The sequence below is a fragment of the Cibotium barometz genome, chromosome 13 (genome assembly GCF_041138505.1).
Source record: "Cibotium barometz isolate CiBa-2024 chromosome 13, ASM4113850v1, whole genome shotgun sequence".
Taxonomy (NCBI): domain Eukaryota; kingdom Viridiplantae; phylum Streptophyta; class Polypodiopsida; order Cyatheales; family Cibotiaceae; genus Cibotium; species Cibotium barometz.
In genome coordinates this window covers 50,402,902-50,419,943 of record NC_141058.1, presented here as the reverse complement: position 1 = coordinate 50,419,943, position 17,042 = coordinate 50,402,902, and the positions used below count along the sequence as shown (strand labels likewise).

General features: G+C 42.4%; 1 protein-coding gene across 2 annotated transcripts; it reads left to right on the top strand.

Annotated features, from left to right (window-relative positions):
* Nucleotides 1–9,314: 9,314 nt before the first annotated feature.
* LOC147632791 (uncharacterized) lies at nucleotides 9,315–14,519 on the top strand. Of its 2 annotated transcripts, XM_086807663.1 has the most exons (8): nucleotides 9,315–9,925; nucleotides 10,251–10,367; nucleotides 10,785–11,011; nucleotides 11,501–11,709; nucleotides 11,856–11,958; nucleotides 12,054–12,424; nucleotides 12,511–13,060; nucleotides 13,184–14,519. In XM_086807663.1, exons 1-8 carry the CDS (start codon nucleotides 9,787–9,789, stop codon nucleotides 14,321–14,323), a joined length of 2,856 nt encoding a protein of 951 aa, XP_086663789.1. In that variant the 5' UTR covers nucleotides 9,315–9,786; the 3' UTR covers nucleotides 14,324–14,519. The 2 variants fall into 2 exon arrangements, with proteins under 2 accessions (XP_086663789.1, XP_086663790.1); XM_086807664.1 differs by lacking the exon at nucleotides 10,785–11,011.
* The last annotated feature ends 2,523 nt before the right edge of the window (nucleotides 14,520–17,042 follow it).

Sequence of the window (17,042 nt, the reverse complement as noted above, 5' to 3'; positions counted from 1 at the left end):
TCGTTGAGCTCGATGGGGTCCCGTGGCACTGGGTTGCAAATAGACCCAATCTCCCTTCTGAAATGCATCCCAAGCCAAGCATCATGCTCATCCCACACATTGTGCAAGAGAATAGACTCTATTGTGCCTCTTGGCCTTCTCCTCGACAAAGATGCATTACCCTCCATGGTCTAAGCACAGTAGAGAGAGAGAGAGAGAGAGAGAGAGAGAGAGAGAGAGAGAGAGAGAGAGAGAGAGAGAGAGAGAGAGAGAGGGAGGGAGAGAGAGGGAGGGAGACAGAGAGGAGGGGGGAGGGAGAAAGAGAGATTATTGTAGGCATGAATAAGCTTCAGGACTACACACAAGAGAGAGACAGAGAGAGAGAGAGAGAGAGAGAGAGAGAGAGAGCTATGGAGATTTGAGTTGCTGCTGGTGTTGGGGAGAATGGAGTGTAGGGTGATGTTGGAGGGGAGAATGGAGTGTAGGGTGATGTTGGAGGGGAGAATGGAGTGTAGAGAGAGAAGATGGAGGCAAAAAAGTTTTTTTTTATTCAATATCATTTGGTTTAGGTTTTTAGGAGAGGAAAAGCACTTTTTTGAAATTTTTGAAAAAACCCATTTTTAAGGGTTTTTTGACCCACGAGAATGACTAGGGCTGAAAATGGAGCTCCCCTACTTTTAGTTACCTAAACCCCTCCCCCCCTCTTGAGATATCGAGCTCATCTAGTGAGGCGGTGGACACTGATGACCCGCCTGGGGGATAGGCCCCACACTTACACCACTGGCATGGTTGGTGAGATCATGGGTGATATGCGGCCAGTGGGATGACAGGCTGTGTGATAGCCATTCTAGAGACTGGCATAGTTATAGCGCTAGCTCATTTAGATGGGTTCACACTATAGAGAACCCTAGTATGTATTTGGTTGAGTACCTTTCATATTGCGTGTACTCTTATCTTTGTATATGGTGTGTTGAGTGTTGTGTGAAGAAGAAGAAGAATATTTTCAGCCTCTCACCTTGTGTGTTCTCTTTTAGGGTTTTGTGAGTGTGTGTGCTTGCAAGAGCTCAAGCTCTCTTCTCCCCTGCATCTTTTCATGGTATCAGAGCCTGGTTCATGCTAAGGGCTTGAGCTGCAAGCAAGAGAAGCACATGAAGAGGTACGAGGGTAAGAGCCTTATCTACTCTTCCCTATTTGTGTTGGCGACTACACCCTTGTCGGGAGCTCTACGGGAGGCACCGGCAAACGATCTCTGATTGAGGAGCTTTCTTCGCTGGAGTAAAGCTATAGGGTAACTATAATGTCCTATCGGACTAAATTTTTGTGTCGAAAACGCGTTTTGGGCGCCTCCATTTTTCAAAAAGCAGGCGATTTCGAGTACTGCGGGTAAGTCATCGATTCTCTGCTGCTCTGCAGAACTCGGTTTTAAGAACTGTAGGAAGACAGATTGGTTGTGCAGACGTGTGTGCTGCAAAGGAGGTCAACAGTTGCCATTGGGAGTATCTATGCACATTGATGTCACTGGTTGTGACATTTGAGTGTAGTACCGTACCACTGCAGAAAATACAATAGTTTGTGCAGGACAAACTAGAGTGCTGTTTCTGGTAAATTTGTGTGTCTGGCAAGATGTCAAATGATGGCATAAACCAAATTGTTGCTGAGAAGCTTGATAAGAACAACTTCCATGCTTGGAGGTTCAGGTTGACAAATTTCTTGATGATGGGAAAGGGTTACTGGGACTATATATAGAAGGTGAGCATGAAGAGGCACCGGAGATACCGGAGATCAATCCGACTGCTCTGCAGATGTGAAAGAGTTCAAGGATTGGAACCAAGGAGCCAGAAAAGTTATGTATTGGCTCTCTATAAGTATACAGGACACCATGATTGGGCACATACAGGATGCCAAGTCCCCCAAGGAGGCGTGGGACACCTTGGTAAAACTCTATGAAACGAATACCAAGGCACGAAAGATACAGTTGAAGAATGAACTTCATACTGTGGAGAAAAAGAGTATGTTTGTGAATGACTATACATTGAAGATCAAGGGTATTGTGGACTCCCTTGCATCTATTGGTGTTTCAGAAGATGATGAGATGATGATAAGGTGGAAGTCTGTCTACGTGGTCTCAAGCCACAATACAAGGCGTTCAAGACGTCTATTCAGACTCGGAAAAACATTCCCAATTTCACAGATTTGGTGTCTATGTTGATTATAGAAGAGAAGAGCTTGGGTGAAGACCAACAGTCTTCACAAAACAAAAACAGTTCAGAACAACAGGCCTTCTACACAAGTTCAGGAAGAGCACGAGGTAGAGGAGGCCATGGATGCAGCCAAGGAGGTGGCCGAACAGGTAATCAGAATTATGGCCAGAGCAGCAGAGCAGCAACAACAGTCCCAAAATTCACAACAACAACAACAGGCAGGTGGAAGAGGCCAATTTAGAGGTAGGGGGAGTCAAAGAGGAGGTCCTGGAAATCGACAAAGGCAGTATAATGATACATGTGGATGCTTTTATTGTGGTAAGCCTGGACATGTGCAGGCAGATTGTTATAAGAAGAAGGTTGACATGCAAAATGGAAAATTGTAGCAAAACAACTATGCATCCTCGAGTAGAAACAATGAGGATAATGAAAGGTTGTTTGTTATGCAGCATGTCGTTAATGCCATGTTGTCTGAGAATGTTGAAGCAGCATATAAAGATGATGTATGGTACGTTGATTTAGGTGCTTCGAACCACATGACAAGTCATGGGGAGTGGTTCAAGGAGATGAAAAACCTTGAAAGACCAGGATTTGTGGAAACAAGGGATGACACTGCTCATTAAATTGCCCATGTTGGAGATTTGCCATTGTATGCAGGATGGCAAAGTGAAGTACCTTGCAGATGTACTTCATGTTTCGAACATAATAAAGAATCTGGTTTCAGTTGGCCAAATGATTGAGCAGGGTTTGGAGGTTCGGTTTAACCCTGATGGTTGTTATGTTGAAGACTTTAAAGACAAGTGCAGGTTGGTTGCAAAAGGCAACAGAGTGGGCATAATATTTACATTGAATGTAAACATGCCTGAAGTGAGTGCTACGATGTTTGCAAAATGTTCAGGAATTGTTGCAGACACAGACATTTGGCATAAAAGAATTGGACATGTGAATGTGTAGAGAATGATGTCTATGCAGACTAGAGGAATTGTGACAGGGCTGCCAAAGTTTAAAGTTGAAGGTATGCAAAAAATATGTGAAGCATGCCAATTTGGAAAGCAAACAAAGCATGTATTTCCACATGACAGAAATGTGAGCAGAAATGCACTAGATGTCGTGCATTCAGATGTATGGGGTCCTACGAAGACCATGTCTATGGGAGGCTGCAGGTATTATGTGACTTTTATTGATGACCACACAAGGAAAGTGTGGGTATACTTCATGAAGGAGAAGGATGAGGTGTTCACTCATTTTTAGAATTTCAGAGTTGAAAAGCAAACAGGGAAATATGTAAAGTGCCTAAGGTCAGATGGAGGGGGAGAGTACTTCTCCAATGAGTTCTCTGAATTTTTAAAGAAGAATGGTATTTGGAGACAGTTTACATGCAGATACACTCCACAGCAAAATGGAGTTGCTGAGCGAAAAAACAGGCACATTGCTGAGATTGCGCGGGCATTGATGGGAGAGAAGAATATGTCGCATAGCTATTGGGCTGAGGCTGTTTCTACAGTAGTTTACATCATGAACAGGACCCTAATTGCAGCCATACATGATGTAACTCCAGAGGAGAGGTTTACTGGTAGAAAACTTGATTTTTCTAATCTGAAAGTCTTTGGATGCATTGCATACGTGCATGTGCCAGATGAGCTGAGAACTAAGCTGGATCCAAAAGCTAAAAAATGTGTGTTTATTGGATATTCCCTTGAGCAAAAGGGATACAAGTGTTATAACCTGCTACATGTGAGTTGAGGGTAAGCAGGGATGTTGTTTTTGATGAGATGAGCAGCTGGTATGTTGCTGAAAAAGAAACTGTTGGGGCTGATATGAGTGGAAGTGTGATTGCACAGAATGCAATCACAGTCTTTGAGTGGAAGTGTGATTGCACAGAATGCAAGTCAGCAATCACAGTCTTTGAGTGGACCAAGAGAGTCCTCATCTAGTGATAGACCATGGAGTGGCAGGCTGCGTCATAATACCACTCCTGCAAATGTGATTAGTACATCACATAAAGGCAAAGAGAAAGTGGTTGAGCCCCTTAGTATGCAGGGCATTCTCATGTTGATGGAGAGTCTAGTGGCTCAGAGATGAGCCTTGATGAGGATCTTGGGATACCAGCTATGAGAACACCTGGTGTAAAGAAGGCTATGGAAGCCATGAATGCAAAGCTGCGAAGATCTGGGTGAGTGAAGAATCATGTGCAGAGGTTTACCTATAATGGTTATGTGGCACATCACTATGCATACATGGCAAAAGTTGTGCAGGTTGTAGAGCCCACATGCATTGATGAGGCTGTTGGAAATGTGTGTTGGGAGAAAGCTATGGACGAGGAGATGGATGCACTATATGGAAATGAGACTTGGGATTTAGTGCAATTGCCTGAAGGCAAGAAAGCCATTGGATGCAAGTGGGTGTACAAAGTAAAACATAACAATGATGGAAGCATAAGCAGGTACAAGGCTAGATTGGTAGCCAAAGGATATGCGCAGACATATGGCATTGATTATGAGGAAACTTTCAGCCCAGTTGCCAAGATGGCAACAGTGAGAGTTGTGATAGCAGTGGCTGCGTCAAAGCAATGGTCTTTACATCAGATGGATGTAAAGAATGCATTCTTGCATGGGGATTTGCAGGAAGAGGTGTATATGTTGCAGCCACCTAGTTATGAGGATGTGAGTCACCCCCCCGAGCATGTGTGCAGGACCCAGGTTGAAGAAAGCCTTGTATGGCTTAAAACAAGCACCAAGAGCATGGTCTGACAAGATTTCTGAATATCTTGTCACTATTGGCTTTCATGTAGCCAATGCAGATTTCTCGCTGTATGTGAGACACAGTTATAGAGGAATTGTGCTTGTTGTCATCTATGTAGATGACCTGATCATTACGGGGGACCATGATGCAGAGATCTTTGATGTAAAGATCTTGCTTAGACAGGAGTTTGAGATGAAGGATCTGGGGGAGCTCAGATATTTCTTGGGCATTGAGGTGATTAGGTCACCACATGGTATTGGATTACTACAGAGATAGTATGGCTTGGACATGTTGTCCAAGTATGGTATGACAGGCTGTAAGCCTATCTCAGTGCCATTGGATCAGAATGGCAAATTGAGTACAGATTCAAGAGAGATTTTAGAGGATCCTACTATGTATAGGCGCATAGTAGGAAGCTTGATCTACATGACGATCACCAGGCCAGATTTGAGCTATGCTGTTGGGTTGGTGAGTCAGTTTATGTAGGTTCCTCGGAAGCCGCATTTGGATGCATTGAGACGCATACTGAGGTATGTGAGGTCTACTTTGCATTGTAGACTATTTTATGAAACTGGAACAGAGATCTGTGTACATGGGTACACAAATGCTGATTGGGCTGGTAGTATCTTAGATAGAAGATCTACTAGTGGCTTCATGTTTTCTTTGGGGAGTGCTGCTGTGACTTGGAGCAGCAAGAAGCCTACGGTTTCTCTATCCAGTACAGAGGCCGAGTACAGAGGTGCTGCTATGGCAGCATGTGAGGTAGCTTGGTTGAGAAAGCTACTTTGCAGATTTGGGTCTATCAGTGTGGATAGACAAGTTGTCATTTTCTGTGACAACATTAGCAGTATACAGTTGGCCAGGAACCCAGTTTTTCATGCTTGCATGAAGCATATAGAGGTCCACTACCATTTTGTCAGAGAGAAGGTTTTGACAGGAGACGTTGACCTTGTTTATGTCAACACACAAGATCAGGTCGCTCTGACATCTTCACACCAAAGCATTGGGTACAGAGAAGCTCCGTAGATTCAGGGCTTCGCTTGGTGTACATGAGATGGAGTTGAGCTCGAGAGGGAGTGTTGAGATATCGAGCTCATCTAGTGAGACGGTGGACACTGATGACCCACCTGTGGGATAGGTCCCACACTTACACCACTGGCATGGTTGGTGAGATCATGGGTGATATGCGGCCAGTGGGATGACACGCTGTGTGACAGCCATTCTAGAGACTAGCATAGTTATAGCACCAGCTCATTTAGTTGGGTTCCTCTATAGAGAACCCTAGTATGTATTTGGTTGAGTACCTTTCATATAGCGCCAGCTCATTTAATTGGGTTCACACTATAGAGAACCCTAGGATGTATTTGGTTGAGTACCTTTCATATTGCGTGTACTCTTATCTTTGTATATGGTGTGTTGAGTGTTGTGTGAAGAAGAAGAAGAAGACTTTCAGCCTCTCACATTGTTTGTTCTCTTTTAGGGTTTTGTGAGTGTGTGTGTGCTTGCAAGAGCTCAAGCTCTCTTCTCCCCTGCATCTTTTCACCCCCCCCCTTCCCCCTTAATTTATGAAGGCCAACCCCTACTTTTTGAACCCCACATTGAGGAAGACAAGCCTAGTTGCCTCCTACTTTTAGAGGAGACCAAATGTGCACACTGCTCTCTTCCCATTGGTCCATTGCTAATGAGCGTTATTAGCAAAGGGCCCAAAAGATATCCAAAGACTTTCTAATGATAGTATTCTTCTCTATCTATGTTATTATGTAATTTGAGTTTTTAAAGTTTTGTGATGTGAAAGATCCTACTTCTTGTGAGTGTTCTTTTGTATACACTGCACATTATTCTATCCTCTTATAATTTATTTATACCTCAAATTATTATTTATTTATACTACAAGGTATTAAGGTACTTTGAAAAAGGACTTTCAGTATGTAAGAGGTTAGTATATGCTCTCATTTTTTATTGAGAACTCACATTGTTTATAAAAAAAGATTAAGTTACTTATCTTTGAAGCTCTCAAAGATTAAGTTACTTATCTTTGAAGCTCTCAATTTCACCTCTTTAGCTAAATTTATTATGATTGTTGTGTGATTCAAAAATTGACTCTGTTTTTTGTAGAATTTTAATCGCAAATAATGCACATTAAATAATATGGACTAATGGCTTGACACCACGAAAGAATCATAAGGGTTCTAAAAGAAACATGGAGGTCTATTTTGTTGTGTTCTATAATATGGGAATCACGATAAAGTCATGATGGATACATCAACGTTTGGCGCTATATGAGGTACAAACTTTGTGAGAATCAAAGTTGATTTTTGATGCTTGTTCTGCACATTCTATGGCCTGGCCTTTTGAACATAAGAGAGGCTTAAGTTCTGAAATTTGTTTTTTTTAAAGAAAAAAAATCGTAAAAAATTGGCCAATTACGGGTGCAATAGGGTCAAAGTGAATAGCAATATTAATGTAAAGTTTGTGAGAATAAGCAAAAGGAAAAAGGCAAGGACATGGATGGAAACAGTAACAAGTCATCAGTTGTAGAGGCGATGTCGTAGAGGCGGCTATAGATCTGGCAGGAAGCACTCATAGGTGCAGCTACAGTGATGAGACGACGGTAGCTGTACGAAAGTAGAGAAACAGAGAAATCGTAAAGAGATGAACCCTAAAAACTAGTAAACTGTCAAAAGCCTAGCTCTGCTACCATGTCAAAAGATTAGGGTTAGGTTTCAAATGACTAGAGGTTTGATTGATGGTTTAATTCACCAAGTATATGCTTTCATAGTAGGTAAGAGCCTTATCTTTTGACTCATTTAAACACCCTAAAAAATGACACTTGACATATGCCATGACATAACTACTTAATACACAAACACTAGCCTAAGAGGTTGTTCACACATACATAAGCACACGTACACACACTAAGAGGTGGTTCACACTCAAGAATACGCACATGAAGCTCCAAATCCCAACACAGACTTGATGCTTGGTTGGCCATTGGGCCGGAATCTTGTGTCACATGAAACAAATTGAGATTCATTATCACTTTATATGCAAGCTCATCATGTCCAGGGAGGTCAAAATGGTCTACTACCCGACAACAAAGAACTATGTAGACATCTTCACAAAGGCTCTTAGCAACAGTGATCAAATGGAGCGGCATCTTCATCAACTCGGCATCGGAGCACAAAGGTAGTTCACCTTTGGGTGGACTAGGGGGGTGTTGCTTATCAATGGTCCACCCTCATATTCTATGTCCAGACACTGGCTCGCTCATGTTTATACAAGCCCCATTATGAGAGGTAGCCATGGTTGAGTAGCCCGAGTGCCTAGCATCCTCATATTCATATGGGAAGGTGGCTTGGGAGGCCACATGGTTTAAAAATGGCTTGGATTCAATTTGGCACAATACAAAACAGACTACATGCTATACAAGCCCCATTATGAGAAGTAGCCATGGTTGAGTAGCCCGAGTGCCTAGCATCCTCATTCATATTCATATGGGAAGGTGGCCTGGGAGGCCGCATGGTTTAAAAATGGCTTGGATTAGATTTGGCACATTACAAAACAGACTACATGCTATACTGGGCCGTTATCACATCATAAGGGTCCACACATGGAGTAGGTAGACTTTACTCTTGGACACTCTATCCTAATATTGTTGGGCGCCCGAATAGTCGTCGGAGAGGTGGGGAGTACGTAAAATCCACTTCATTTTTATGGGACGATTATGACCGCCGCGAACCTACGTAGTTGACTTCACATCGTTTATTTTAAAAAAAAGATTAAGTTACTTATCTTTGAAGCTCTCAATTTCAGCATTATAGCTAAATTAATTATGATCGTCGTCGTGCGATTCAAAAACTGAGTAGGTTTTTTGTGGTGGAGGTAGAATTTTATTTCGCAAATAATGCACATGGAATAATGTGGATCGATTGACTTGACTACCAAAGAATCATAAGGGTTCTAAACGGAACATGGTGGAGGTCTGTTTCGTTGTGTTTTATAAATGGGGGAATCAAAAAGCTAAAGTCGTGATGGATGCATCAACGTTGGGCGCTATATGGGGCCGGGGGGGGGGGGATTGGCTATAATCTATACTAACATTTTATTAAATATCTTGCTCAAAAATGACAAACCAAGGAAACTAGTAACTAAGGGAGGCACTATCGAGCCTTTTTTTAAAAAAAAATTCAACGGCTCGAGTTTCAACTCCCGTGACACCCCCCCCCCCCCCCCCCCCCCCCCCATTCAAACCCAAAACCATCAAATACTCTTATTTTTTTGGGTTGAGAAAAATCCATCAAATTTCCTAAACCTTATAAAATAGCGCGTGCATGTTAACTGTGCCACCACCTGCTCTTGCTATATAAAGCCAGGGAGAGATTGTTGCACAGCAGGCAGTAAAGCTTGTATTGACATATACTCCCTCTCTCCCTCCCTCTCTCCCTCTCTCTTTCTCGCTCTCTGTGCGCGCTCGCATGCCCATTGTTCATTATTCCCGTTTGAAGAGCCACATCCCTGCATTAATCCTTGTCAGGATTATTGCATCTGTGTGGATGGTGAGTTCCTTGCCATACCTCCTGCAACAGCTTGCGAACTCAAGCACCACCCAGCGCTCCCAACATCAAGACTACCTCCTCCTCTTAGAAACAACACAATTCAAGCCACCTTAGCACTCTGCTAATACCACACGCCATTGCCAAAAAGGACACTGGCAACTCACTGCTAGATCTCAGAGCTATAGCTCTCTGGTTTATAATTCTATACAACATCACCTCATATATTGTCACTCTGTATCACATGTAGATGTTTATGAAAGCTGTGAATGGTATCTAGAACCCCTTGCCTCTGAACCGGGAAGCTTATTATGGAGAGCATCAACGCAGAATTTGACCCAGAGATCGGGATGACTCCACCCAGGGTTGCTCATCCAAAATCAAAGCAATCTACCATATTATCATTCACAAAAGCAATTTGGCACTTTGCTGTGGCCCTCTTTGGAGGAGGCACAATTCTAACCTTACACCAACTTGTGTGTGTGTGCGTGCGTGCGTGTGTGTGTGTGTGTGTATTCTCTCAAAGTTCATGCACATGTGTATGTTCAGGCATAACAAGTGAACCCTCCTTGAAACCATTACGCTTTCAGAACATTTACAGCATCCTTTTCTTACTTATGAGTATGCGTTATAAGCTTCTTCTCATGATGGGTTAATCTTTCTCCTCATGCTTCGCATTCTAGACTTGATCATGCTCTTTACATGTTTTTCTTCTTCAGAAGACAGTAACTTTTAGGGTTTTTCTCCATATGCATAAACATGTTGATATTTGTAGGTGTATCTCTCCTCAAAGTTGAGTCGGGAGCAGAAGCACAACTTCGAGGTCTTCTTGTGGAGAAGGCAACGATGGATGTGGATGCCGTGATGAAAACTATGGGCTCTTCAGTTAATGGTAAAATCGTGTCTGTCCTTGACAGCTTTCATTCCAACATATCATCTCTCAATGAGCTCACTTAGGCTTCACAGAGTGATGTATACAGCATGTATGTTATGTACATCTAGAGCGCCTCACCAAGTTATATGGCAGGCAAGCTTGATACACACATACATAGAGAAGTGCACATATGTATTTTATGATATATACACAAGCACATGTAAGTGCATGTGACCTTCTATATGATATGCATGTGTATTTTATGTGCATATGCATGTGTATTTATGTGCATGTGTATTTTATGTGCATATGCATGTGTATTCGTGTGCATATGCATGCGTATTTCATGTGTATCTGGAGAGAGTGAGAGGGTGCTTCTTACCTTGAATGAATTCTGAATGGAGCTTTGCTAATTCTGGTTTTGACCCTGATTAGGCCTCACAACCCAGCAAGCAAATGAGCTGCTCAAAAAATTTGGCCCTAATATACTGCCTGGTCAAAAAGGCAATCAATGGCAAAACATTTTATGGAATGCAACCTGGCATCCTTTTAACTTGATTCTCTTGACACTCGCTATCATCTCTGGGGTCACTAGTGACATGGCAACATTCACTCTCATGTGTGCTATGATCATTCTAAGTGTGGGCTTACGTTTCCAGCAGGTAAAGCCTTGGCCCTGTACACTGTTGAGAATGATTCTCTCAGCTCTAACCAAGTTGCATCAAAAAGATACATCCAAAGAAGTCAATCATGAGTTGTAAAGAGTAGGGGTTTCCATAAATTCACTAGCCCAGAGAACCCACCACCCCAAGTTTTTGGGGTCTGGATGGATAGGCTAATTTATGGAAGCTCCCAGTTGAGTGCGCTTGATGGTGACGGCAATTAGGATGGGTGCCTAAACCAAATAATTTCTATGCTTCATAGTCCTGCCAATTCTCCCACTTAGATCATGGGCTCAATCTTCAAGGCTTTAAAAGCACACACATAGGAGTAGAATTCTGAATTCAAGAGTCTAGACTGAGTGAATTCTGGTGTTGTTAAGTAGTTCAATAGGATACTTGGGCAGCATTTCCACTTTCAAGCAAACAAGATGATTAGGTGCACATCGCCTTTCTTTACATCAGCATCATTTCCACTCCCCATTTTTGCAGGAGCTCAAGACATCAAAAGAAGCATCAAAACTAGCACTTATGGTTGAAGCTCGAGCCACAGTTTTAAGGGATGACATCATTTTGGGAAACAGTGTCAAGGTGGAAGTGAAGCAGAGCGAGATTGTCCCAGGTGATATCGTTTTCCTCGGAATGGGAGACTTACTGCCAGGTGATGTTCGCATCTTGACATCAAAAGAGCTTTTGGTGAGGTGAGTGTCCAGCATCATTCTGAACTCAGCCCGACCTTTCCCCTTAGTCCTCTGCTTTTCTTTCTAGCTTTAACATTAGGATGAGATTTTAGGTACTTCTTCAGATCAGTTGGTAGAGCTTATGCCAGCTTTGGGGAATTTTGCAGCCAGTCTTCTTTAACAGGAGAGTCCATGCCAATTGAAAAGGATTCCAATGTGCGACATTCTGATGATGCACCCTTACTGGAGCTAAGGAACATTTGTTTCATGGTCAGTACTCTTCACACGGCTGTTACACAAGGATGTTATCAAACTTATCCCTTCCTGTATATCACTTACCTGCTCTTGGGCTTACTTGATGCAAGGGGACAAGCATAGTCTCTGGAGAAGGCACTGGAGTGGTCCTGTCGACAGGATCCAAGACCTATATTGGCACAGTTGCTGATGTACTGAGAAGAGAAACGCCTACCAATGCTTTCCAGAATGGCGTCCGGCGCGTGTCGTTTTTGCTTATCTGCTTCATGTTTGCAATGGTGCCCCTTGTCATTGTGATTAGTGGCCTAAGCACAAAGAGTTGGAGCGGAAGCTTTCTGTTTGGCATATCTGTAGCCGTGGGTCTTACCCCAGAGATGCTCCCCATGATTGTGAATGCCAATCTCGCCCGTGGTGCTTTGGAAATGGCTCGGAAGAAGTGTATTGTCAAAAGGGTGGATGCTGTCCAGAACATGGGAGCCATGTAAGTCTAAAATTCATGCACATTTCTCAAGTTCTTGTTAACAGATGGATGATTTCAGTACTGACCTGATTATGCTTTGTGCCTAGGGATATTCTGTGCACAGACAAAACTGGCACTCTCACAGTAGACAATGTTGCCATGGTACAATACTTGGACAGATACGGTACTGCCAAGCGCCAAGTGTATGAGTATGCTTACATGAACTCATTTTTTCAAAATGCCCTAAAAAACCCCATTGATAAGGCTATCTTAGCCTTCAGTGAATCCCACCATGAACGCATAGATGTGTCAAAATGGGAAAAGATAGATGAGATCCCATTCAGCTTTGAGCGCCGCATACTCTCCGTGCTATTGGGGGAGCGGAATGACATGGCTCAAGATGGAAAAGATTCAGGAGTAGTCCATCTCCACGGCAAGAAGCTGTTGGTAACCAAAGGAGCATTGGAGGAGATGCTCAGCATATGTACAAGTGCCCAGGATGGTGAAGATGGAAATGATGTTACACCCATGACATCAGAACTACTTGATGCCCTTCTGAAAATGGGCCAAAGCCTCAATTCAGATGGACTGCGGGTACTGGTGGTGGCCACAAAACACATTGCTACTGCGGGAATCGTGCAAGCAGATAATGGCATGGTATGATGAATGTGTCCATGGCATCTCACCAATTTACTGCAACCTGTACCTTCAAATTCGTGTCCCTGTTTTGGACATGAAGTGGCTCAATTTAATTGATTATCTTATCTTTTGCAATTGCAGACTCCTTCTGAGAACAAGGTCGCAGTAAATGAAGAGAAGGACATGGTGTTCCAGGGCTTTCTTGCTTTCTCAGATCCTCCCAAGGAGTCTGCTAAGGAGGCAATCTGCTCCCTAACGAAGGCAGGAGTTGCTATAAAGGTCTTGACTGGGGACAATCTCCCTGTTGCAGTCAAGATCTGCAGAGATATGGGTATAGTAACAGATCATGTAGTAACTGGCTCACAGCTGGCAGCTCAGACCAAAGACTCCTTTCATGCGACTGTGAAGAAGGCGACAATTTTAGCGAAGCTTACCCCAATCCAGAAGCTTGAAGTGGTGCAGGCACTGAAGGTTGGGAACCATACTGTGGGGTTCCTCGGTGATGGCTTGAATGATGTCTTGGCATTGAAAGGGGCTGACGTTGGCATGACTGTTGACTCTGCTACAAGTGTGGCCAAGGATGCTGCAGAGATCATCTTGCTCGAGAAAGACCTGAATGTTCTTGTGGCAGGCGTGACATGCGGCCGCATCACACATGGCAACACCATCAAGTACATCAAGATGGCAGCCAGCTCCAACTTTGGCAATGTGTTTTCCATCTTGGTGGCATCTGCATGGCTGCCTTTCAATCCGATGAGGCCGGTACAGATTCTGACTCAGAATCTGCTGTATGATATCAGTCAGGTGTCGATACCATGGGATAGGATGGACCGCGGCTATACAGACACGCCACGGCAGTGGTCAGCCAAGGGGATAGCTAGATTCATGATATGCATGGGTCCAGTGAGCTCTATATTTGACATTGCCACATTTAGCTTGATGTGGTGGTATTATGGAGTCCGTACAAAAGAGCAGCAGGCACTGTTGCAATCAGCCTGGTTTGTGGAGGGGCTGTTGTCTCAGACACTGGTCATTCACACACTAAGGACCGCCCGGGTGCCCTTTGTGCAAGAGATGGCCTCTAAGGTGGTGGTGATGGTCACGTCCCTTGTGGTGGTGGTGGGGGTGTGTGTGCCCTTCACCCCATTAGGAAAGGCAGAGAGGATGGTGCACCTCCCTGCTTCCTACTTTGGTTTCCTGGTTGCCATTCTTCTGAGCTACTGTTTTCTGGCTCAGCTTGCCAAAATGCTCTACATCAAGGTCTTCAAATCATGGCTGTAGGGCAACGACATGCCATGAGGTTGTATGCATGCCATGGCCGCCGCCGCCGTTGTTTGTCTCCTATTTGACCGTACGTACATGGCTAAGTAATGGCTGGCTCCCGCGCCCAGTAATAAGCCTAAGACTAAGACAGCTTGTATTTTTCTTGTTTCCAAAAATATATTAGCTAAAAATAAGTAAATAATTATTCGGATTTTGTATTTTTTGCATTTGTTATTGTCCTGCCTTGTCTCTTGTTTTTCTCTCTCTTTCTTTTTTGGGAAATATATATATATATATATATTCTTTATATATATTAATATGCTACCCTTCATAAGTTAACTAATGTGCTCGTGCACAAAGGTTTTAAGTGTAGTGCACACGTGCGCATATAAACATTGCAAAGGACGACTGCACTAGCAGAGTAGGTTGTCATACAATAGCAAGAAAGGAACATTTTCTTTTGTAGATCCTTCTCCTATTATGTGTGACCTATGGGTGAGCCCACATGGTGGATCTAGCCATTGTAGTGAGCCCACATGGTTCTCTCAGCAGTGGATCCACTAAGAGAACCATAAAAATAAACATGTTAGAGCATTGTAAAGCCTAACTTTAATGGACATACCAAAATGACATGTAAAGAGTATTTGTTCTCTACTGTTAAAGGATCACTGCCCTCTTGGCTCGTTGAAACCATACAGCATACAACTTTCATTGGATCACTACCCTCTTGGCTCGCTAAAACCATATAGCATACAACTTTCATTGATAGTGTATACCTTTACACTCCTTGCATCACAAAAACCAAATAACTGTAAGCCTTCAAACAACAACATGAAAAAGGAATAATATGTAAACATTGATGACATTATGCATTTGAATAGAGTTAAGTTGCAAAGGAACATGGAATTTATATAGGATGACAATGTGTCAGCAATGGGGAATTGTCATTGAGAGGGAGCTTTTCTTGGTTACCTTTTTTCTCTAGAAAATTTACTCTATAAGGAGCCCTACAAGGCAGAATACTACAAGAATAATGTCTATCCTATGGTCTTCCGATCTAGGATTAGGTAATCCAAGAGGTAACTCATTCATAAAATAATCCAAAAATTGTGAAATGAATGGTTGGTGCAAGGTGTCCTTGGAAATTAGTTTAGAGACAGAAACCTCATTAACCACCATGACTAGATAATTCTTTTCCTTTTTCCTTAGCGGCTCGCTTAGCTTGGTATGGCTAAGGAGTGCACATTCACTAGATTCTCATAATCCTTTTAAACATACAATCTTACCATTGAATTCAAAAGATATGACATGATAATCATAATCAATATTCATGAGGCTCATGTCTCCAAGGCGTTCCAAGAATAACATCATATGAATGCAAGGTGTAACTAGAAATGTGCAAGGTTGACTATATGATGTAATGGATAAAACATCTTTCACTTCCTTTGTGCAATTATATTTTGTTCCTTAAGAGAAGTTTTGACTTTTTACTTCAAAGGAGTAGCATTCAATTTAAGAGCATGAATAAGTTTTTTGGAAATAAAGTCATGCGTACTACAATCATCATCATCATGCAATATATTTACTTTCTTGCCCTTAATTTGTCCTTTCATTTTAAAGTGAAACTTGCTCAATAAGTTTACGCATACCTGGATCATCTGAAAGATCTTCATTTTTGGAATTACCCTCTTGCTCGAGAGAGAAGTCGTCGTCCTCTTGATCTTCTTTACCTTCAAGCATGTTGACTCATGTGGTTGTTGTTGACTTCGTCTTCTTCTCCAAGAAATTGGGTGCAATGTGTCCTTTTTAATAGCATATGAAGTGAAACTTGCTCTTTAATAGGTTTACGCATACCTAGATCATCTGAAAGATCTTCATTTTTAGAATTTTCCTCTTGCTCGGGAGAGAAGTCGTCGTCCTCTCTGATCTTCTTTACCTTGAAGCATGTTGACTCGTGTGGTTATTGACTTCTTCTGTTTCTCTAGGCAATTGGGTGCAATGTGTCCTTTTTGTCTCGACAATTGTAACATGTCACAACTCAAGGTATAAGATCTTGTTTCTTCTTTGCATCATCCTTCTTCTTCTTGGTGTTGTTGTTAACACCCTGATTATTATTGTTGTTTAAAACAACACCCTTGGTATCATTGGTGCACCTATCAAACTTACAAAATGGAACAATCTTTCTAAATTTGTTAACATGAGAATCCTAAGGTGGTTTTTTGTCCTTTGGTATTCCATTCTTTCGCTCATAACTATAAGCCAAAGAGATGACCGTGAGATAGAATTAGGTTGAAACATATTGATATTTTCTCAAAGAGTAGGCTTTTTTACGGCAATGAATTTACATTTTTGATCCTCTGTTCTCACGCGTTTAATAGCTTGGAGTTGGATGAGGACCTACCGAAATTTGTCCACATATTGTTGTACAGTCTCTTTGTCAAGTTGACCAAGCATATCCGATTGTTGACATGCTCTTACTTTATATCGAGGTGGCAAGAAATTCTTTTTGATGAGCTTTTGAAATTCTTTCTAAGTCCTAGGTCTTTCACTTCCTTCCTTGATTGCATTCCATCATAATGATGTAGTTTCAACAAAATGATTTGTAGTACATTTGACCTTATCTTTCTTAGAAAATTCTTCCCCAAAATCATCAAGTTGACTAATCCATGACAACACTGTTTTTGCATCCTTTTTACCATCAAAATTTTGAAATGTAAAAGCTTTAACTGATTTTCTT